Source organism: Blastocystis hominis (genome assembly GCF_000151665.1).
Source record: "Blastocystis hominis, Singapore isolate B (sub-type 7) whole genome shotgun sequence assembly, scaffold_6".
Lineage (NCBI taxonomy): Eukaryota > Bigyra > Opalinata > Blastocystidae > Blastocystis > Blastocystis hominis.
The window spans coordinates 513,470-533,016 of NW_013171865.1; the positions used below are offsets into that span (position 1 = coordinate 513,470).

At 53.8% G+C, this 19,547-nt stretch overlaps 10 protein-coding genes; 3 read left to right on the plus strand and 7 right to left on the minus strand.

The window, feature by feature from the left end:
- Positions 1–95: 95 nt before the first annotated feature.
- On the minus strand, positions 96–698 carry GSBLH_T00004302001 (uncharacterized protein). XM_013043181.1 has 5 exons: positions 609–698; positions 470–571; positions 389–436; positions 273–357; positions 96–242 (listed from the first exon to the last, which is right to left on the minus strand). The coding sequence occupies exons 1-5, from the start codon at positions 669–671 to the stop codon at positions 124–126; spliced, it is 417 nt and encodes a 138-aa protein (XP_012898635.1). The 5' UTR covers positions 672–698; the 3' UTR covers positions 96–123.
- Positions 699–962: 264 nt separating this feature from the next.
- Positions 963–2,650, minus strand: GSBLH_T00004303001 (uncharacterized protein; the record flags this gene model as incomplete). The annotated part of the gene is made up of 7 exons (XM_013043182.1): positions 963–1,145; positions 1,179–1,523; positions 1,558–1,809; positions 1,843–2,089; positions 2,120–2,254; positions 2,288–2,510; positions 2,542–2,650. 7 exons carry the CDS (start codon positions 2,648–2,650, stop codon positions 963–965), a joined length of 1,494 nt encoding a protein of 497 aa, XP_012898636.1.
- A 1,074-nt stretch (positions 2,651–3,724) lies between these two features.
- Positions 3,725–4,257, minus strand: GSBLH_T00004304001 (uncharacterized protein; the record flags this gene model as incomplete). XM_013043183.1 has 5 exons in its annotated part: positions 3,725–3,843; positions 3,874–3,924; positions 3,958–4,056; positions 4,088–4,167; positions 4,204–4,257. The coding sequence occupies 5 exons, from the start codon at positions 4,255–4,257 to the stop codon at positions 3,741–3,743; spliced, it is 387 nt and encodes a 128-aa protein (XP_012898637.1). The 3' UTR covers positions 3,725–3,740.
- A 394-nt stretch (positions 4,258–4,651) lies between these two features.
- Positions 4,652–9,916, plus strand: GSBLH_T00004305001 (uncharacterized protein; the record flags this gene model as incomplete). XM_013043184.1 has 1 exon in its annotated part: positions 4,652–9,916. One exon carries the CDS (start codon positions 4,652–4,654, stop codon positions 9,866–9,868), a length of 5,217 nt encoding a protein of 1,738 aa, XP_012898638.1. The 3' UTR covers positions 9,869–9,916.
- Positions 9,917–10,089: 173 nt separating this feature from the next.
- GSBLH_T00004306001 (uncharacterized protein) lies at positions 10,090–11,630 on the plus strand (the record flags this gene model as incomplete). XM_013043185.1 has 3 exons in its annotated part: positions 10,090–10,181; positions 10,212–10,670; positions 10,703–11,630. The coding sequence occupies 3 exons, from the start codon at positions 10,090–10,092 to the stop codon at positions 11,370–11,372; spliced, it is 1,221 nt and encodes a 406-aa protein (XP_012898639.1). The 3' UTR covers positions 11,373–11,630.
- Positions 11,631–11,889: 259 nt separating this feature from the next.
- GSBLH_T00004307001 (uncharacterized protein) lies at positions 11,890–13,475 on the minus strand (the record flags this gene model as incomplete). XM_013043186.1 has 7 exons in its annotated part: positions 13,230–13,475; positions 13,102–13,197; positions 12,991–13,070; positions 12,682–12,952; positions 12,569–12,652; positions 12,217–12,540; positions 11,890–12,183 (listed from the first exon to the last, which is right to left on the minus strand). The coding sequence occupies exons 1-7, from the start codon at positions 13,446–13,448 to the stop codon at positions 11,890–11,892; spliced, it is 1,368 nt and encodes a 455-aa protein (XP_012898640.1). The 5' UTR covers positions 13,449–13,475.
- A 395-nt stretch (positions 13,476–13,870) lies between these two features.
- GSBLH_T00004308001 (uncharacterized protein) lies at positions 13,871–15,035 on the minus strand (the record flags this gene model as incomplete). The annotated part of the gene is made up of 5 exons (XM_013043187.1): positions 13,871–14,014; positions 14,043–14,412; positions 14,447–14,496; positions 14,527–14,795; positions 14,825–15,035. 5 exons carry the CDS (start codon positions 15,033–15,035, stop codon positions 13,871–13,873), a joined length of 1,044 nt encoding a protein of 347 aa, XP_012898641.1.
- Positions 15,036–16,082: 1,047 nt separating this feature from the next.
- On the minus strand, positions 16,083–16,905 carry GSBLH_T00004309001 (uncharacterized protein). XM_013043188.1 has 2 exons: positions 16,862–16,905; positions 16,083–16,828 (listed from the first exon to the last, which is right to left on the minus strand). The coding sequence occupies exons 1-2, from the start codon at positions 16,879–16,881 to the stop codon at positions 16,111–16,113; spliced, it is 738 nt and encodes a 245-aa protein (XP_012898642.1). The 5' UTR covers positions 16,882–16,905; the 3' UTR covers positions 16,083–16,110.
- Positions 16,906–17,008: 103 nt separating this feature from the next.
- GSBLH_T00004310001 (uncharacterized protein) lies at positions 17,009–17,990 on the minus strand (the record flags this gene model as incomplete). XM_013043189.1 has 7 exons in its annotated part: positions 17,918–17,990; positions 17,838–17,888; positions 17,708–17,807; positions 17,506–17,678; positions 17,328–17,474; positions 17,213–17,295; positions 17,009–17,183 (listed from the first exon to the last, which is right to left on the minus strand). Exons 1-7 carry the CDS (start codon positions 17,963–17,965, stop codon positions 17,009–17,011), a joined length of 777 nt encoding a protein of 258 aa, XP_012898643.1. The 5' UTR covers positions 17,966–17,990.
- Positions 17,991–18,194: 204 nt separating this feature from the next.
- Positions 18,195–19,237, plus strand: GSBLH_T00004311001 (uncharacterized protein; the record flags this gene model as incomplete). XM_013043190.1 has 6 exons in its annotated part: positions 18,195–18,248; positions 18,283–18,510; positions 18,543–18,590; positions 18,622–18,849; positions 18,878–19,034; positions 19,071–19,237. The coding sequence occupies 6 exons, from the start codon at positions 18,195–18,197 to the stop codon at positions 19,199–19,201; spliced, it is 846 nt and encodes a 281-aa protein (XP_012898644.1). The 3' UTR covers positions 19,202–19,237.
- Positions 19,238–19,547: the final 310 nt, after the last annotated feature.

The following is a 19,547-nucleotide window of genomic DNA, read 5'->3' on the forward strand; positions in this document are numbered from 1 at the left end:
GAGCAAATAAACGACTTCTAAAAAGTTAGAAAATGCCTAGCTAAGTCCCAATGTCCCATTGCCTCCCTCCACATATGTTTCAAAACAAAGACAAAACATTCGTTTGCATGGCCGCAGATACACTTAATGCTTCTTGGCGTAGTGGGCCTTGAAACGATCGAAATCGTTCATGGCAGCCTTGGCAGCACGAGCAGCAAGCTTCTTGGCCCAGGCAGTCTCCTTCCACTTGTTGTCGATCTCAGCTACTCCTCATTTTCTGTTTCGAACCCTACCCTCCTTGTAAGCCTTGGCGACAGCGGCGGATTTAGCACCGCGCTCCAGAGGAATCACGAAGTCAGTGAGGTACAGACGAGACACCTATGCCTCAGGGAAGGAACGGACACAAAACAGAGATCTGCTGTCTCTTGACACCGGTGGTGGGTCCATCAATCAGCACCTAGCAAATGAGACACGGCTGCAAGCGTCGTACTCTCTTTCCGTCGATAATGTCGACAATCGTGCAGAGCTTACCGAAGTTGCTTCCATAGTTAATGTAAGCGACACGTCCAGCTTCAACAAATCTAGTGAACACCTACACAGGGGGTTAGAGACGTTCCTTCGGAAATCACGGCCTGCCCATCCCAAACGGCAGGAAATGCGTTTCCGGGGCTCCTAACAGAGACTGGAAACATACCATTTTATTAGTCCGCGAAACCACAAACGAATTCTTATAATTTCAAGAGGAAGTGGTGGTTATTGGATAGGGAAAAGTAGGTCCCAATAATGGTATTTACCTAGGTATAATAAGGGTCCATTCTGACCAAATATTTCCCAATTCTTTTCGTGTGAAATCGAGCTTGTAAAACAAATCGAGCAAAAGATCATGAGTTAGTATACAATTCCAATAGTACACCTTCGATATGGTCCAGTAAATAATACACTATTTGACAATATACAGTAAAGAGCTATAGCCGAGCCTTGTGCTATGTCTTTGTCCAACCCTGATTTCCCTGACGGCCCGAAATCTCGTTCAACTGGTTGAGGATGTGCTTTCCGCCGGTGCTCCTGCTCAGTTCTTCCTCGTAGGGCCGAACTGCGTTGTACAGCATTCGCTGCTGTCCCTTGCTCTCTAGCTTCAGTGCCTGCTGGATCACGTAGTTCGCATACTAGAGGAGATGAGATTTACCTTCGGTGCCTACGATATCATGCAGAACGTCTCGCAGCTTCGGGCATTCTGCGAGTTCCGCTACGACTTCGTTCCGCACCGACTCGGGAGCAAACAGCAGGATCTTCTCGATGACATTGGAACTGTACTTCTGGCACGACAGAGCCACCACCTTGCCCAGCACACATCGGGCGATCCGCTCCTTCTCGCTCTCCTTTCCCTTCTCGATGAGGTACTGGATGACGTAGTTGCCGAAGGGATCGCAGATGAGCTCCACCGCGGAGTTCACGATCGCGTCGAGCATCATATTGTGGTACTTCTCGGGCGCGAAGTCCAGACAGCGCTGCACCACGCAGCACCCGTGGCGTTGCATCGAGATCTGCGCGATCAGTCCCCTTCCCAGCTCCCCCTACATTCACGCAGCTCTTCACGACCTCCTCGTACACGTACACCTTGTACTCCTCGGGCATGTGGTTCAGACAGCGCTGGATCACGTGGTTGCCGTTGGAGTCGGAGCTCAGCTTCGCGATGTTGCCGCGCAGCGCGTCCATGATGTCCTTCAGCATGTCCTCCTGGCCATGGCATATTTGGATCAGCTTCTGCACGGAGCGCGTGCCGTGCACATCGAACGAGGCGGCCACGATCTTGTGCTTCACCTTTCGAAGCTACGCGTCACTCCGAAGCACGGCTGCTCCTACCACTTCGCGGCGCTGCTCGACGCTGCTCACGTCCAGAAGCTTCTGGAAGAGGTAGTTTCCGAACGAGTCCATCATGAGCTCGGTGAGACTGTCGCCCACCTCCTCGTAGATGATGGGGATCATCTTCTGCGAAGCGTTGTCCAGACACGACTGCAGCGCGCGACATCCGTTGTGGTCGTGGGACATTTCCTTGATGTGGCCCCGGTAGCTGTCGATGTCGTTCGACTGCCACATCGCGCTCTTCGCACTACGCGTCACCGCACCGCTTCTTCCCCACTTGTCCTTCCGCTTGAAGCTGCTGGAGTGCTGGAAGCCGCCGCCACTGCCGCCGCCCACTTCCAGCGTGGAGGAAAGCGAGCTGGAGGGGGGCGAGCGCGTCGACATCGAGCGCTGGATGCGAGGCGACTCCGAGCTAGACATGAGCGGGACTGCTTCGACGAGCTACGGCATCATGAGGCAGTTGGAAGCGGAGCTCTGCACACCGAGAATACGACGAGGCGAGATGTCTGCATCCACGTAGGGCGATGTGGGGACGGGAGAATAATGGGCACGCGGAGAGTAGCCCGAATCCGACATGAAGTCGTTCATCATCACACCGTTCTCGCCGTACATGTTCTTCATGGGCGTGAAGGAGCTCGGCAGCGAGGGCGGCGTGAGCGAGTTGTTGTCTAGCGATTATGCGGCACTCTGCACGCGTACAGGGGCGAGTGAAGTCGTCGTTGTCGAACGACGAGAGCATAAACCCATTGGACGAGGAGCTCAGCGGCCGCGACATCATGGTTCCATACCCGTTCTTCAGGTTGTTCATGCCGAATCCCAGCGAGGATGTCGATCCCGAGTTCAATCCATCCTTTCCGGAGAAGTAGGAGGTGGGACCTGTAGAGGTGGCGAGGGTTGGTCCCACGGAGGTGGCGAGGCTTGATCCCACGGACGTTGAGAGGGTTGGTCCCACGGACGTTGAGAGGGTTGGTCCCACAGACGTGGCGAGGCTTGATCCCACGGAACCCACAGGACCCACAGGACCCACAGGACCCACGGAAGGGACGGAGGACAGCGGCTGCGTCGGCGAGAAGAGGTTCTCCTCCATCACATCTTGCAGATTGGCCATCGTGAGGTCGTTCCGAGGGGTGTCTGCGAGCGACGTGCGCAGAGGGAAGTCGCAAGAATCCATCGTGCTGTCGCGGTAGTTGTAGACCCCGCCGAAGGAATTGCGGGTGTACAGCTTTTTGTCCTCCGTTGGGACGGAGCTGAAGGACGGAAGGTTTCCCCCGTCCTGGACCGAGCTATACCCGGAGAAACCCATCGATGGACCCTAATTGTGAGGGAGCGCACCTGACCTGACCATATTGTAGCAGGAATCATAGCAGGAGGGAAGGCCGCCAATACCGTCCATATTCGAAATCGTAAAACCTCTGTAGGAATCCGTAAAGCCAAGCTCCGAGCTTAGTCCACTTAATTCGGTTGTTGACCCTAGAGACCCATTGGGGCTTGGAGCGATTCTACAAATAAGTCCAAACGACGGGAGATCGACTCTCCAAAAGATAACAGTCTGGACGGGGCTACCAATGGTTTCTTTTCCGAATTCGATGATAAATGCTCGTTTAAATCGCTACTCGGTGGCTTCGATTCTAGAAATCAGAGAGAACGCATAAGTAGGACCATTCACTGTAGAAGCATTACTCATCTTAACAGTTCAGACAATTGTGATATCAAACACAAGTACAATCGATTAGGGTAGCACAATGGTGAATCAAATGGAATGTGATCGTAAAGTGGTCAGTCTTGATAATCATGGGAATAGTGGTAAAACAATCCAACAGATAATATCGGCTTAATTCTATTCCAATCCCCTTTTCCAACGCGAAAAACGAACAAACACACGAAACCAAACTAAACCACTAAATTCGCTTCTTGTAGGGCAGATAGTGCATCCTTCTCATTTGCTGCTCGTTGATAAACCGCATCTCGTCGGTGACCATTCCAAAATGAGACAGTCTCGCACTACAGATGAAACCCACCAAGAACGCAAACTCGTTCGCACACACACCATGGCCTTCTACAATCTCTCCCTTTTCGTCCACACTACAACTCTGAGTGGTTCTGGAAAACAGGTACCGATAGACTTTGTTTTCAGCTTCCTTGGATGGACGACGCGGCGTGACCATTTTTAAGAACTTTAACCGCGACTCCGCGTCGTGTTTCATCTCCTCAATTCTAGGTGTGAGCCTCGCGAGAAAGTGAAAACTTCGCAGCATCTGTCTCTCCAGCATGCTCACGAAATTTGGTTCGTATCTCCTGCAGAGCCGGGATGCGCTTCGCTTCAGGCTAGAGTGTGAATGAACCTCGCAACAGAGCGTGTACGAGGAGACGTGCTGTTCGTATGAGTTCTTTGTATAAGAATCGAACTTGAGCCATTTTCTATGGAAGAAGGATCGAGGTGACAACATGATGTGCGGACGCTATGCAGTCTAGCGAGCAAGATTCGTGCAAAACGGAGGTGAAGAAAAAGGATTTCAAAGAGGAGGAAAAGAGCAAAAAATCTGTTACAGTTCAAACTATGCAAAAATGTATCTAAAAGAATCGTTTGTGAACAGGTTAACACAGCGATTGCACGATATTATTCGTATCGATTGCCCGCAGCATGTTGGATCCCAGTATTTATTTTTCTGAGTATTTGTAAATACAAATATGAGTAACATGCCTATTGCTGTAAGCGAGGTGGCCAACGTAAGGATCTGCGTCGGTATCTGAGTTTTAGTTGACCGCTCTCGGCATCAATCCTGCTAACATTAACTTCAAGTGTGTGACTATGGAGTCTGAAAAATATATCTGCATTCGTGAGGACGGAGCGCAGGGAGCCTCTCTGACCGTTGTGGATCTGACCAACAACAACGAGGTTTCCCGTATTCCCATGGGTGCTGAGTCCACGATTATGAACCCTGAGTCGAAGATGGTTGCGCTGCGCAAGGGACTCGCTCTTCAGGTGTTCAATCTGGAGACCAAGTCGAAGGTGTCTTCTTTCAAGCTTCCTGACAACAGCGCCGTGGTCTACTGGTGCTGGGTGGACGCCAAGACCATTGCGATCGTCACTCAGACCAGCGTGTTCCACTGGAGCATTGAGGGAGAGAGCAACCCCCGCAAGGTGATGGACCGTCATCCCAACCTTGCTCAGTGCCAGATCATCAACTACCGCGTGAGCCCCGACCAGAAGTGGTGCATGCTGATCGGTCTCGGCAAGGGTGCTGAGAACAGCATTGCCGGAACGATCCAGCTGTACTCCGTGGACAACAAGAAGTCCCAGGTGATTGCTGGATTCTGCGGAGGCTTCCTGAACGTGGACAACCAGACGGCCAAGGGCCAGCTGTTCACCTTCATCATGAAGGAGGGACCCCGTGCCAACTGCAAGTTCCAGGCTACGGAGATCGGCAAGGCGGGCGGTTTCAAGGTGAAGCCCGTGGAGTTCGCGTTCCCCGCGGAGGCTGCCCAGGACTTCCCTGTGTGCATGGAGATCGATGAGCCTCGCTGCCTGGCGTACATGATGACCAAGATGGGTTACGTGTACATGTTCGATATCATGACCGGCACTCTGCTGTTCCGCTCGCGCATCAGCCCCGAGCCGATCTTCCTCACCACCAAGGTGGCGACCGGTGGTATCATCGGCCTCACCTCGGGCAAGGGAGGCATCATGAAGGTGACTCTGAACGAGGCCAACCTGGTCCCCTTCGTCATGAACGGACTGAAGCAGACCAACCTGGCTTTGGAGCTGGCGTGCCGTCTGAACCTCTCTGGCGCGGACGACATCTTCATGAACCAGTTCTCCGCCATGATCCAGCAGGGCAACATCAAGGGAGCTGCTCGCGTGGCCTTCAAGTCGCCGAAGAACCTGATCCGTAACGAGAACACGATCCGCAGACTGCAGCAGATGCCCGCTGCTCCCGGCCAGCAGCCTCCGTTCGTGGCCTACATCGGCGCCATTCTGGAGCTGGGACGCCTGAACGAGATCGAGACGCTGGAGTTCAGCAAGATCATTCTGCAGCAGGGAAAGAAGCAGATCATCGAGAAGTGGGTGAAGGAGGACAAGATCACCTGCTCGGAGGCGCTCGGCGATATGGTGGCGACGCAGGACGTGCGTCTGGCCATGGCCATCTACTACAAGGGCAAGTGCCACGAGAAGGTGGTTGCTTCGCTGGTGCGCGCTCAGCAGTACGAGAAGGTGCTGCAGTACTGCCAGCAGAACGACTACCATCCCGACTACAACGCCCTGGTGCGCAACATGATTTCCCAGGACGCCAAGGCCGCTGAGGGCTTCGCCAAGATGCTCGCGCAGAGCCAGGCCGACAAGATCGACATCCAGGGAATTGCCGACGCCTTCTACACCATGGGATACGTGCAGGAGTGCACCGGCTTCCTGCTGGAGGTGCTGACCAAGAGAGGCGATCTGCCCGAGGATGCTGCGCTCCAGACCCGCGTGCTGGAGATCAACCTGTCCAGCGGCAACACGCAGGTGGCCGAGGCCATCCTGTCCAACAAGATGTTCTCGCACTTCGACAAGCCCAAGATTGCCGAGCTGTGCGAGCGCGCCGGACTCTACCAGTCCGCTCTGTCCCTGTACACGGACCTGGACGCCATCAAGCGTGTGGTCGTGAACACCCACATGATCAAGCCCGAGTTCCTGGTGCAGTACATCGGTGAGCTGCCCGCCGAGCAGGCGATTGAGGTGCTGCGCACCCTGATGTCCTACAACTCCTCCAACGTGCGTCTGGTGGTGCAGGTGGCTCAGAAGTACTCGCAGAACATCGGCGTGGAGCCTCTGATCGCCCTGTTCGAGGAGTTCTCCTCTACCGAGGGTCTCTTCTACTTCCTGGGCGCCATCGCCTTCACCTCGACCGACGGCAACGTGCAGCTGAAGTTCATCGAGGCCGCCACCAAGATGGGTCAGTACAAGGAGGTGGAGCGCATGTGCCGCGAGGGATCTGCCTACGATCCGAAGGAGGTCAAGGCCTTCCTGATCGACTCGAACCTGCCCGATCCTCTGGCGCTGATTCACCTGTGCAACCGCTTCGACATGATCGAGGACATGACGCAGTACCTGTACGAGCAGCACCTGAACAAGTACATCGAGGCCTTCGTGCAGAAGGTCGCGCCCGCGAAGACCCCCGTGATCATCGGCAAGCTGATCGACATGGACGCCTCGGAGGACTTCATCCAGTCCCTGCTGAACAGCGTGATGGCCATGTGCCCGATCGCTCCTCTGGTGGACGTGTGCGAGGCGCGCAACCGCCTGCGCATGATCCAGCCCTGGCTGGAGGCTCGTCTGCGCGAGGGAAGCGTGGATCCCGAGCTGCACAACGCCATCGGAAAGATCTACATCAGCAACAACCAGAACGCCCAGGAGTTCCTGCTGAAGGACCAGTACTACAACAGCAAGGTGATCGGTCAGTTCTGCGAGAAGGTCGACCCGTTCCTGGCGTTCCTGGCGTACCGCCGTGCCAACGGAGCCTGCGACGACGATCTGATCCGCGTGACCAACGAGAACGGTCTGTTCAAGGACCAGGCGCGCTACCTGGTGGAGCGCATGGACGACAAGCTGTGGGGCATGGTGCTGACTCCCGAGAACGAGCACAAGAAGGAGCTGGTCGACCAGATCGTGAACACGGCGCTGCCCGAGTGCAAGAACCCCGAGATGGTGAGCCGCACCGTCAAGGCCTTCATGGAGGCGGACATGCCCGACGCTCTGCTGGATCTGCTGGAGCGCCTGGTGCTGCAGGGAACGGAGTTCGGCCGCAACAAGTCGCTGCAGAACCTGCTGATCATCACCGGACTCAAGGCTTCTCCGGAGCGCGTGCCCGACTACATCGAGCGTCTGGACAACTACGACGCTCCCCAGCTGGCGCAGCACTGCCTGGAGAAGGGCCATCCCGAGGAGGCCTTCCTGATCTACAAGAAGGTGAACATGCCCGTGGAGGCCGTGACCGTCCTGATCCAGAACATCAAGGACATCGACCGCGCCGTCGAGTTCGCCGAGCGCAGCCAGAACCCCATGGTGTGGTCGAAGGTGGCCAAGGCCCAGCTCGACTTCAACCAGGTCGACCAGGCCATCGAGGCGTACATCAGCGCCCAGGATCCTTCCACCTTCATGGATGTCATCACCGCCGCGGAGCGTGACGGAAAGTACGAGAGTCTGGTGAACTACCTGCTCATGGTGCGCAAGACCATGAAGCAGGCCCGCGTGGACTCGTCTCTGGCCTACGCCTACGCCAAGCTCGACCGCCTGAACGACCTCGAGGAGTTCCTGAGCGCGCCCAACGCCGCCCAGATCCAGGTCATCGGCGACCGCTGCTTCAACGAGAAGATGTACGAGGCCGCCCGCATCCTCTACGAGAACGTGGGCAACACCGCCAAGCTGGCGTCCACCTACATCTGCCTCAAGAAGTACCGCGAGGCCGTGGATGTCGCCCGCAAGGCCAGCAACATCCGCACCTGGAAGGAGATCCTGGAGGCCTGCTTGGCCGCCGAGGAGTACAAGCTCGCCATGACCTGCGCGCTGAACATCATCTCCTCGCCCGATCACCTGGAGTCCGTGATCGCTGCCTACGAGAAGAGAGGTCTGTACGAGGAGCTGATCAAGATCATGGAGCAGGGACTGGGACTGGAGAACGCCCACACCGGCATCTTCACCGAGCTGGCCGTGCTCTACACCAAGTACGCGGAGGACAAGACCATGGAGCACATCAAGGTGCACTGGAACCGCATGCAGAGCGCCAAGGTCATCCGCGCCTGCGAGAACGCCCGTCTCTGGTACGAGGCCTTCTTCCTCTACAAGCAGTCCGGTGACTTCGATATGGCCGTGCGCACCGTCATCGACCACAGCGCCGTGGCCTTCCGCGAGGAGGACTTCTTCGAGGTGATTCCCAAGGTGAACAACAAGGAGCTCAACTACCGCGCCATCGACTTCCTGGTGGCCGAGCACCCGATGCTGCTGCAGCGTCTGCTCAACGCCGTCAAGGACACGCTGGACCACGCCCGCGTGGTGCGCCAGCTCGAGAAGACCGGCAACGTGGCGCTCGTGATGCCCTACCTGAAGGACGTGCAGTCGGAGAACATTGCGGGAGTCAACGAGGCCATCAACAAGGTCTACATCGAGGACGAGGAGTACGAGAGTCTGCGCAAGTCCATCGACGCCTACGACAACTTCGACCAGGTGGCCATGGCCTCGCAGCTCGAGAACCACGAGCTCCTGGAGTTCCGCCGCATCGCTGCCTACCTGTACAAGAAGAACGAGAAGTGGGAGAAGTCCATCGCCATCTCCAAGAAGGACAAGATGTTCAAGGACGCCATCGACACCACCGCGCAGTCCAAGAGCAAGGACCTCACCCAGAGCCTGCTCGAGTACTTCATCGAGATCCAGGACAAGGAGGCCTTCTGCGCCACCCTCTACACTTGCTTCGAGTTCGTGCAGCCCGATGTGGTGCTGGAGCTTGGCTTCCGCAACGACATGATGAACTTCTGCCTGCCCTACTTCGTGCAGTACGTGAAGGAGCTGAATGAGAAGGTGACCAACATGGAGTCCGCGCTGAAGCCCATGGACATGCCTCCCATGGGAATGATGCCCCCGATGCCCATGATGCCGCCCATGGGTAACGGTCTGCCCATTGCCGACGCCCCCAAGGGATCTCCTTCCCAGGGTCCTGTTCCCATGCCGCCCATGGGCAACATGCCTCCTATGGGAATGATGCCTCCGATGGGTAACATGCCCCCGATGGGATCGCCCTCGAAGGGACCTGCCATGCCTCCGATGGGAATGATGCCCCCGATGGGCAACATGCCCCCGATGGGTAACATGCCCCCGATGGGATCGCCCTCGAAGGGACCTGCCATGCCGCCCATGGGTATGATGCCCCCGATGGGAATGATGCCTCCTATGGGCAACATGCCTCCTATGGGATCGCCCGCCAAGGGACCTGCCATGCCGCCCATGGGATCGCCCGCGAACGCTCCTGCCCCCATGCCCGGAATGGGATGGTAAGCGAGAAGCGCAGTGAAGAGAGAGAAAGAAGAGTGATTTGCTTGCTGTTTGGTGTTTGTTCGAAATCGAAGCGGTGGATATTTCAAGTCAAGGAGAAAAGAGCAATAGGAACATCGGAATGGAAATGGAAATCGAAATAGGAATAGGAATAGGAATGATTCTTAGGAACAAACAGAGGGATCTAACATTTTTATTTTTACTTTTATTATTTCACAGTTTTAATGTCCAACGTTATCGAGGTCAACGGAGATCTCTCCAAGTGGGTGAACCCTCGAGAGAAGCGCCTGGTTGTCATAGACTTCTTCGCTACATGGTACACGTGCGTTGCTTTTCTGATATCTAGGTGTGGTCCTTGCAAATATATGCATCCGATTTTCGATGATTTCAGTGTCCGGTACAAGAATGTTGTGTTTTTGCGGGTCGACAGCGATAAGAACCGCCATCTATCTGGAGAATACGGTGTGACTGGGTTGCCAACATTTGTTTTTGTACTTCAGGGAACGGAGGTGGATCGCGTTACCGGAGCGGATGCGAATGCCGTGGAGCGGAACATTCAGAAGTATGAGTCTGCGGGAAGCGGATTCCAAGGAAAAGGCATGGCTTTGGGCGGAAGTTCGTCCGCCTCAGTTAATGCTCGTGAGATGCGTCTCAAGAAGTTTGGAGGAATAAAAATGTCCGCAGCGAGCACGAGTTCGCACATGAACAGCATGCTCAACAAGATGCTCTCGAAGGAGGATTCCGACGGTGACGAAGAGGAAGAAGAAGTAGTAGCTGAGGAAAAGGATAAAGCCGCTTCACAGTCGTACGCAGCTCAGTGTGGAGTTGACATCGCAGATCGGAATCGACGGCTTCCTTGCGAGACACGCTTCTTTCCATGGGTTTCACCGCTGCCCAGGTCGACCAGGTTACCACCGTTTCCACCTTTCACCTAGACGCTCCGCGAGTGCCCTTCGCGCGACCTCACCGACCTGGTCGTGTACATAACCGCGCTTCCCGCCCCGGCCGACGCCGATTCCCGCGGGGACGCGCCCCACGTCGAGTGCGACGGCACGCAGTGCCGCCTGGTTCCATCGAATTCGTCGAATTCATCGGGAGTTTCATCCAATTCTTCGGGAGTTTCATCGAATTCTTCGAATTCGGCGGACTTCCAGAGCCGCGTGGAGGAAATGCGCGCCAAAATCCAGCAGCGGCGCGAAGAAAAAGCGCGGGAAGAAAAAGCGCGGGAAAAAGCGCGGGAGAAGGAGCGGATCGAGCGCGGGAAATTGGACCAATTGCAGCGCGCGGAGCTGGAGCGAACGCAGCGGCAGCGCGAAGCGGAGAAGGAAAGGCGGGAGAAAATTGCCGCGGAAAAAGAGCGGCAACGGCAGCTGGAGCTGTGGCGCAAGGATCACGGGATAACCGCGGAACAGCAGCAGGCGAAGTAGAGTTGGCGGGGTTTTGGGAGGTAGGATTCCCGCGGAAAAAACGCCGGAGGAGCGCGCGCAGCTGCTGGTGGCGTCGCTGATGCTGCAAACCGCGGGGAACGCGGGTCGTCGTGCGCTGAATACGGTGCGCGCGATTCTGCAGAACGCGGGAAAAGAGGACCCGAAATATAGGCAAATCCGGCGCGACAACGCACTGCTGCAGAAAAACGTGGTGAGCGTGCCCGGAGCGCTGGCGCTGCTGCAGCTGGGGGGATTTGAGGTGGAAGGAGAGTTGCTGGTGATGAAGGAGTTCGATGCGGAGAGAGTAAGCGTGGTGTTGGGTTGTATGCCGTCGATGTGATGTGTTTGTTGGATTACGCAATGGAATGAGGGAGTGAGAGAGAAAGAGAAAGAGGTGGTACTATGTGTGGGTACTAGTGCGTTTGGATGAGAATAATGGTGAATGAATGTTGCTACATTGTTTGATTCTGTAAACTTTCATTGTATAATACCAGATTTTGGCTTGCGAACTTGCGAATTCCCTTCCCTTCCACTTCCACTTCCACTTCCACTTCCCTACTTCCACTTCCACCATCCATTCTGTTTCCCTCAAACAAATCAAAATTCCAACGGCCGAATCGCAAAGAACTGGTCCACGACCTCCTGCGTCACGTTCTTTCTCCGCTCCTGGAACTCTCCGATCAGCGTCTGCAATTCCTTTATCAGAATCTTCTTGACTTCCCCGGTGAGCATCTTTCCGCTCGCATACTCCGCCTTGATGCGCATCAGCTCCTCCTCGTCCTCCAGGAAATACTCCAGATACTGATACGGAATATCCTTCGCCAGATCGGCTCCCAATCTCCGCTGCTCCTCCTCCGTCTCCCTTCCTCCGCTCACCGCGTACTTGTTAATCTACCGCTCACCTCTCCCCTCATTCTCTCCCACCTTGTTCTTAATCTGATTCGCCGTGTCCGTCACGTAGATGCACGTGTTCTGGGTCGACGCGCTCATCTTCGTCCCCAGCCCCGTCAGCGACGGGATGAATTTGCTGTGGATCAGCGCCGGTTTGAACTCCTTCAGACGCACCGCCACGTCGCGCGTCATGCGGAAGTACGGGTCCTGGTCGATCGCGCACGGGATCAGACAGCGGAGCTTCGACGAGCACAGAACCCGCGGGAAAGACGACGAAAACGACGGCGCCGCTTGAATCGCGGGGAAGGCTTGCTGGCCGATGTTGGAGTCGTCGGAGAAGCCGAAGATGGCACGTGCCTGGGTGAGAGAACCGCGGGAATGGTACGGTGTTGACGGTGACGCACTTCTGAATGCGGACGATGTTGGGGTACATCTCGCCGATGTAGCGCATGTCGTTGAAGATGAAGGTCTGGATGGGACAGAAAAAAAAGGAAATACGAGCTTGGGGTCGAATCCGCAGGCAATGATGTCCTTCGCGTTGTCGATGCACATCTGCCGACACTCGTCGAGCGTGAGCTTCTTCCACAGGAACTTCTCGTCGTCGGTCAGCTGGATCACCAGGGGGCAGTGGAACACGTCCTGCAGCCACTTGGTGAAGAAGAAGGGGATCAGATGCCCGAGATGCAGACTTCCCGAAGAGGGGCCTCTTCCCGTGTAGAGATAGAATTTCTCTCCCTTCTCGTACGCGTCGAGAATCAAATTCAGGTCTCTGAAGAGATTACGAATAAAAAAGACATCGATGAGTACCTGTGCGAGAAGAACAGTCCACGACGCAGCCAACGGTGAACAGGCTTCCCAGTCACCTTTTCGAAACGATCAATCAGTTCCTAAACCATCACCCACTCATCTAACCACTACTTGAGAAATCGGAGAGGAACCGAACGTGCGGATCAGCTTGGCATAGTCCACTCCATCATCGCCCGCTTCCACACTCCAGGGATTCACATCCTGCTCCTAACAGTCAAAACGGGTAGCAGAAAAGGCACCTTCTTCTCCTTTGGTGTCGATTCGGCAGAAGCAGCAACGTCGTTAGCCACAGGCTCCTTCATACTCTCCGTTTTCTCTACTTCCTTCTTGGCCACCTTCTCCTTATTCGTCTGCTTCGGTTGGTTTGCTTGCTTGGGTGCCGCGGGCGCCTTCGCAACCAATTTCACAGAATTCGTCTGGATATAGTCCATAACACGTTGTTTCAAGTCGCTCTCCATGTTTATTGCGTGGGTGTTCGACTCAGCGAAGCCGTTCAATGTTATTTCTGCTCTGGAGTCGTGAGTGGCAGAAAAAGCACTATTTTTGGAACTCTTGGAGTTGACTCGATTTTAGCTTCATGCCACCTCCAACAACGTTGGCATCCCGTCTCAAATACGCTAGCGTGATCGTAGTGCCCGCTTTGATTTTGGGAGGTTTTTGGTTTTCTCGAGTGGATTCCGCGTAGGCGCGATCTGGTACACCTCCTACGGAACGGAAGAGCGTAGACAGCGCTACAAGGCACATCAAGAAGAGTGGGAGCGCGAATCCCGCAAGAAGCGCCTGGAAAAACGCCGCAAAGCCGAATCGGACAGCCATTCTACTCCTTCCGATTAGAATCAAACATCTGCTTATTTTTTCTTTATTTATTTAACAAACACGTTCACGCGACTCCAGCGCTTCCCAAGCTTCCAAACTTTTCGTTCCATTGCTTATACCCATCCAGGTCATCTTGCCCCACACTGGCTCGGACCTGTCCGAACGCATATTCAAAGTCCTCCATGTTGATAGGCCGCAGATTCGACAGCTACCTCGCAGCGTCCCCTCATCCCTACATTCATCCCTGCGATGCCTCCTCGCTTGCTCACATCCCGAATCGGTCCCATCGCCGCTTCCCTACACAGATTATGGATATCGGCACACGAATATCCCTCGCTCCGCTCGACCAAGACATCAATCTGCGCATCATCGATCTGGTTCTCGTTCTTCTTCAGCAAAATCCCAAACAGCGCTTTCCGCGTCTCCTCGTCCGGCAGCGGGATGTACAGCCGCTTCACGAACCGTCTCCGCGCCGCCTCGTCGAGATCCTGCGGCCGATTGGTCGCTCCGATGACCAAAATCGAGGCTTTTTCGGCCGATGAAACCCCGTCCAGCTGCACGAGAAACTCCGTTTTGAGACGACGCGTCCCTTCCAGATCGTCCTCTCTACCCATCACCTTCCACGTTTCCACGTTTCCACCTTCGCATGCCGAGCAGCGAGTCGATTTCGTCGATAAAGATCACCGACGGCTACACATGAGTTCCCCGCGGGAGGGCCACCGCTTTCATCTCGGCGACGCCGAAGAGCGCGCGCACCATCTTCTCTCCCTCTCCCATCCACTTGCTGGTGAGCGAGGACGCGCTGATGCTGAAGAAGGTGCATCCGCCCCCGTGCGCGATCGCCTTCCCCAGCAGCGTCTTCCCGGTCCCGGGCGGCCCGAACAGCAGCAGTCCGCGCGGCACCGCGCGCAGCCCGGTGAAGAGGTCCGGTCGCTGCATCGGCCAGATCACCGCTTCCATCACGCACTGCTTCGCGTGCGCCAGACCCGCTACGATCGAGTCCCGCGGGGAGCCCTACCGATGTCGTCCCACGTGACCGGCGCGCCGTGGTCGATGATTTCGCTCAGGATGTTCACGATGAACCGCTCGTCTAGCCCGCGCAATTTCTCCGGCAGCGAAGCAGGGTCGATGCCCAGCTCCTCCAGGGAATTGCCCGCGCCTCCCGCGGCCCCCGCGGCCCCCGCGTCCGAGGATTTCCCGCGGAACAGAGACTTCCCGATCGTCGTCATCGAATCGTCCGCAGAACCGCGGGACACCGACGACGGCGGCGAGAAGCGGCGTTTCCCGCCGAGGGATTTGCCGCGGGGAACTCTGAGGGAGAGGGAAAGAGGGAATCGGACTTGTCGGGAACCGCGGTTTTTCCGTATTTTCGCTGCTGGTCGAGAATGTACTGGCTGCGCGCGGAGATGAAGCCCCCCGCGGGAGGAGGCGCGGAGTCGGGTTCCGCGGGGAATGGAGAGTCGAGGGAGGTCGGGGGAACCGGGGGAACTGGGTTCATTGGGTTCATGGAGTTCATGGAGTTCATGGAGTTCATGGAGTTCATGGAATTCAAAGTGTTCGAAATATGCAATGAATTGAGCGGATTTGGGTTGTTTCGTGAGTTCTGAGAATTCAATTCAATCAAAAAGAGGGGAACATTCAGTGAGGGGTAGTAACCCCCAGAGGACGCAGCATTCTCGGGATCCATCGCGTCCTCCAGTGTCTCCACTTCCATGCGGCTTGCATTGCTGTCATAATACATACGCTTTGAATTTTGCGCGGCATACGGAGAGGCACGTTTGGGGAAGCGGGTTTCCTGCGGAATCGGTTGTTTGTATCCTGGATTACTGGCTCCAGCACGCGAAACGCGATCCGAATACACATCCGAAGGTGACGGCTCCAAGATGGATTTGAACAATGCCTATCCGTTGTACACAGCCACAACTTACTACGTCACTATCCGAAATTAGTGAAAACTCATTGTCCAAAGATGCCGCAAACGAAGTTCCGATTCCAGAGCTAGACGATACTACCTCCGTGTCGTAGCAATGGAATAAATCATCACACGCCCACAGCAAACCTTCCCTCCCTTCATCGGCCAACTCTTGTCGCAACGTGAGTTCACCCCTTCGCTTCACGTCGTCTCCCTCCTCTCCACAAATCCGGTTGATCAAGTTCAAAATGGTATCCGCGTTCATTTCTTTCTACCCTCTCGAACCCTCTCAGACCCTGTCCGACACCACCCCATTCTATCATCTCACAAAACAAACCACCCTCATTTCTCTAACAAACACGCACACTCCTTTGTTGTGGATCGAATTCTATTTACCACTGAGCCTCGGTGGCGGGCTGTTCCCAGTTGTCCTCAGTAGCAGCAGCCTGAGCAGCGGCCTCAGTCTCGGCAGCCTGCGCGGCAGCCTCAGCAGCCTCCTTCTGAGAGTCCTCAATCTCCTTGGGGTCGCGAGCGAAGAACAGATCGACGCAAGCATCCCACTCAGCATCGCGGCTCACGATGCCACGGAAGCGGAGCACCTCACGAGCGAGGAACCACATCATCAGACCGATGGAGTTCTTGTTCTTGGTGTTGCAGGGAATCGCGCAGTCCACGTACTCCAGAGGAGAGTCGGTATCGCAGAAGGCGATCGTGGGGATGTTCACGCAAGCAGCCTCATGGATGGCCTGCTTGTCGCAGCTGGGATCGGTCACGATCAGCAGACGGGGCTCACGGAACTGCTTGGTGATCTGGTTGGTGAAGGTTCCGGGGGTGTAGCGGCCGGAGATGGTCTGGCAACCAGTGTACTTGCAGAACTTCAGCACAGCGCGCTGAGAGTTCTCACGAGCACCGATCACGATCACATCCTGAGGGTTCTCAATGGCAACGATGATACGGGCAGCCAGCACCAGCTTCTCCCAGGTCTTGGCCAGATTGATGATATGGACTCCCTCCTTGTTGCGGCGGAACACGTAGTCCTTCATCATGAAGTTCAGGTTCTTAGTTCCGTAGTGGGTACGAGCGACCAGCATCTTGCGGACGTCGTCGTCACTACGCCATAACGCTTATCTATATGTCCCTTACGTGGGTTTAGTGAAAGCCATTCCTAATAATTCAACACAACAAACGAATTTTGCTGAATCATTCAATTTATTTAGATCATTGCACGATCCTTCGTGGTGTCCAAATCGGACAGTCGCCAAAATAGTTTGGAAACAAACAGGCAATCACCTATACATTGTCTAGTTCCTTCTCTGGCACGCCTGGGGCATCTTCCACGCACAACATCATTTCGCGAATGCGGTCTTTCCGAGCCCAGTCTATCCGGCTCGCCAATACGAGGGAGGAATAGATGTTACGGAGAATCTCGTTCTGACGGCGCTGAACTTCGTATTTGCTTATCGCTCTACACTCTAGCGGCCTATCTTGCGATACATTTTCAACTCATGTTGCTGTTTCTCTCGATTTACCGATTTCGATTCTTTTTCCTCCATTTCTTGAAGCACTGTTTCTTGCTCCTACCCAATCCAATAGAAAAATCACGCACTACATGGATTTGACCTCTTAACGTGTCACAAGCAGCTTTGAGAGATTGGTTTTCCTCCAGCAGGCTCGCATTTTCCTGCAGCTTTCTTTCGTACTCCTTGCGCAGACGCTGAAGCTGCAGAACACGTCGATCTCGACTTCGCATTTCCTCCTAGCAATCAAACCAACAGACGATGCTATACGATAATTCTTTGTTCAGCATCCGTTAGGATAGTTCCCGGTTGCAAAATCGATTCCAGCTGTCTCGACTGCTCCTCTCTCAAGCACTTCAACTGCTCTATTTGTCTTGTGATCAGCAACTTTCTTAGCTCATTCTGAAGATCCGTTTCAGAGCGCAGGGAATCCCCGGAAAGTTCTACACTGAACTGATGAATTCAACGCTACTCATTTCTTTATAAATATCTCTTCTTGATTGCTCTACTTGAAGCAGATGATAACTAGAAGCCACTCTTCTGCGTCTTTTCTGCTCTTCCACAAAAGGTTCCTATTTTTTAAATCTAATCTTCAAAAGCACATCTTCCACATCGGATGGAGTTACTAGTACAGTTGGAAAACTTAAACATGTCTACAAACAAAAAAGGGAAAAGCAGATACATCTCGAATTGAATGGGCTATTTCAATGATATCTTGAAATGGATCCATTGCAGAAAAACAACTCGCAGATTTTGGACAATAGGAATTGTGACTTGTCGAAAAGGGGTTGAATATATATAGATTATTTTTTTACACTCATATATATCTATTCGTAGTTGCACGAATTCAATAATGGATTTGAGGAGTTGGAGTGAAACAAAGTGTAGTTACTTATTGCTGGAGGAAAATGATCAATGGCTCAAACCAAATAGACCTCGCAGCAATCCATCATAAAAAAATGTCTACACCCAAGATTGATTCTCACCAGCACTTTTGGCACTACGATCCCGTTGTACTCTTTCCAAATATTGGAAAATGATATGCAGGAATTCGCTTGGTTAAACGAGGATATGAAGTCCTTGCGGAGAGATTTCCTGCCTCCAGAATTGAAGAACCATCTCGAAGCTTACGGAATGGATGGGACGGTAGCCGTTCAAGCTCGCCAATCCGAAGAGGAGACGAACTTTTTGTTAGGGCTTGCAGAGCAATACCCTGAAGTGGTCCGTGGTGTTGTGGGATGGTTGGATCTCCGCGCTGATGATATTGAGGAAAAAGTATGTGGTTTCTTTCCGTTCGTCCCAAATAGCTTGCGCTCTACTCGAAACGAGATAAGCTTGTTGGAGTTCGCCACATCGTACGTCCATATCCTCTTTCTCGAATAATAGGTGCAAGATGAACCGGACGATGAGTTCTTATTGCGCGAGAACTTCCTACGTGGCATCAGCCTTCTGAAGAAGTACAACCTGACCTACGATATCCTAATCTACCCGAAGCACTTGAAGGTAGCCAAGGAATTCGTAGCGAAGTTCCCTGACCAGCCTTTCGTCATCGACCACATCGCGAAACCTTTCATTAAGGACCACATTATCGGTGAGTGGGAGCAGGGCATTCGCGTAGTCGTTGTGATTGGCTGAGACCTAGGATCTGGCCGCTTTTCCGAACGTGTTTGTGAAGGTGTCTGGGATGGTGACGGAAGGAAACTGGGCGAATTGGAAGGAAGAGGACTTCACACCGTATCTGGATATTATTTTCGATGCGTTCGGTGTGGATCGCGTGATGGTGGGATCGGATTGGCCGAGTAGGGAAGAAAAAGAGAGAGTGGGGTGAAGGGTAGTGATGACGCTGTGCGGTGAATATGGGCAAGTGGTGGATATCGTGAAGAAGTACATTTCCAAGTTCAGCGAGGCGGATCAAGCGAAGATTATGGGCGGGAATGCGATTCGATTCTATAAGTTGAAGGTTTGAATTCATCGAATGGAATGAAAATGGAATGGAATAGAATTGTTGTTTGTTCTAAATGGAATGAAAGTGGAATGAATTGAATTGAATTGAATTGAATTGAATTGAATTGAATTGAATTGAATTGAATTGAATTGAATTGAATTGAATTGAATTGAATTGAATTGAATTGAATGGAATTGAATTGAATTGAATTGAATGGAATTGAATTGAATTGAATGGAATTGAATTGATTTGATTTGATTTAATGTGATTTGTTGTTTGTTTGTTCATTTGTTTGCTATGAATCCCATCGAATCCATTCGAATCCTTGTTGGTTACTCGTCTTGATTCCACAACCCCTTCACTAATG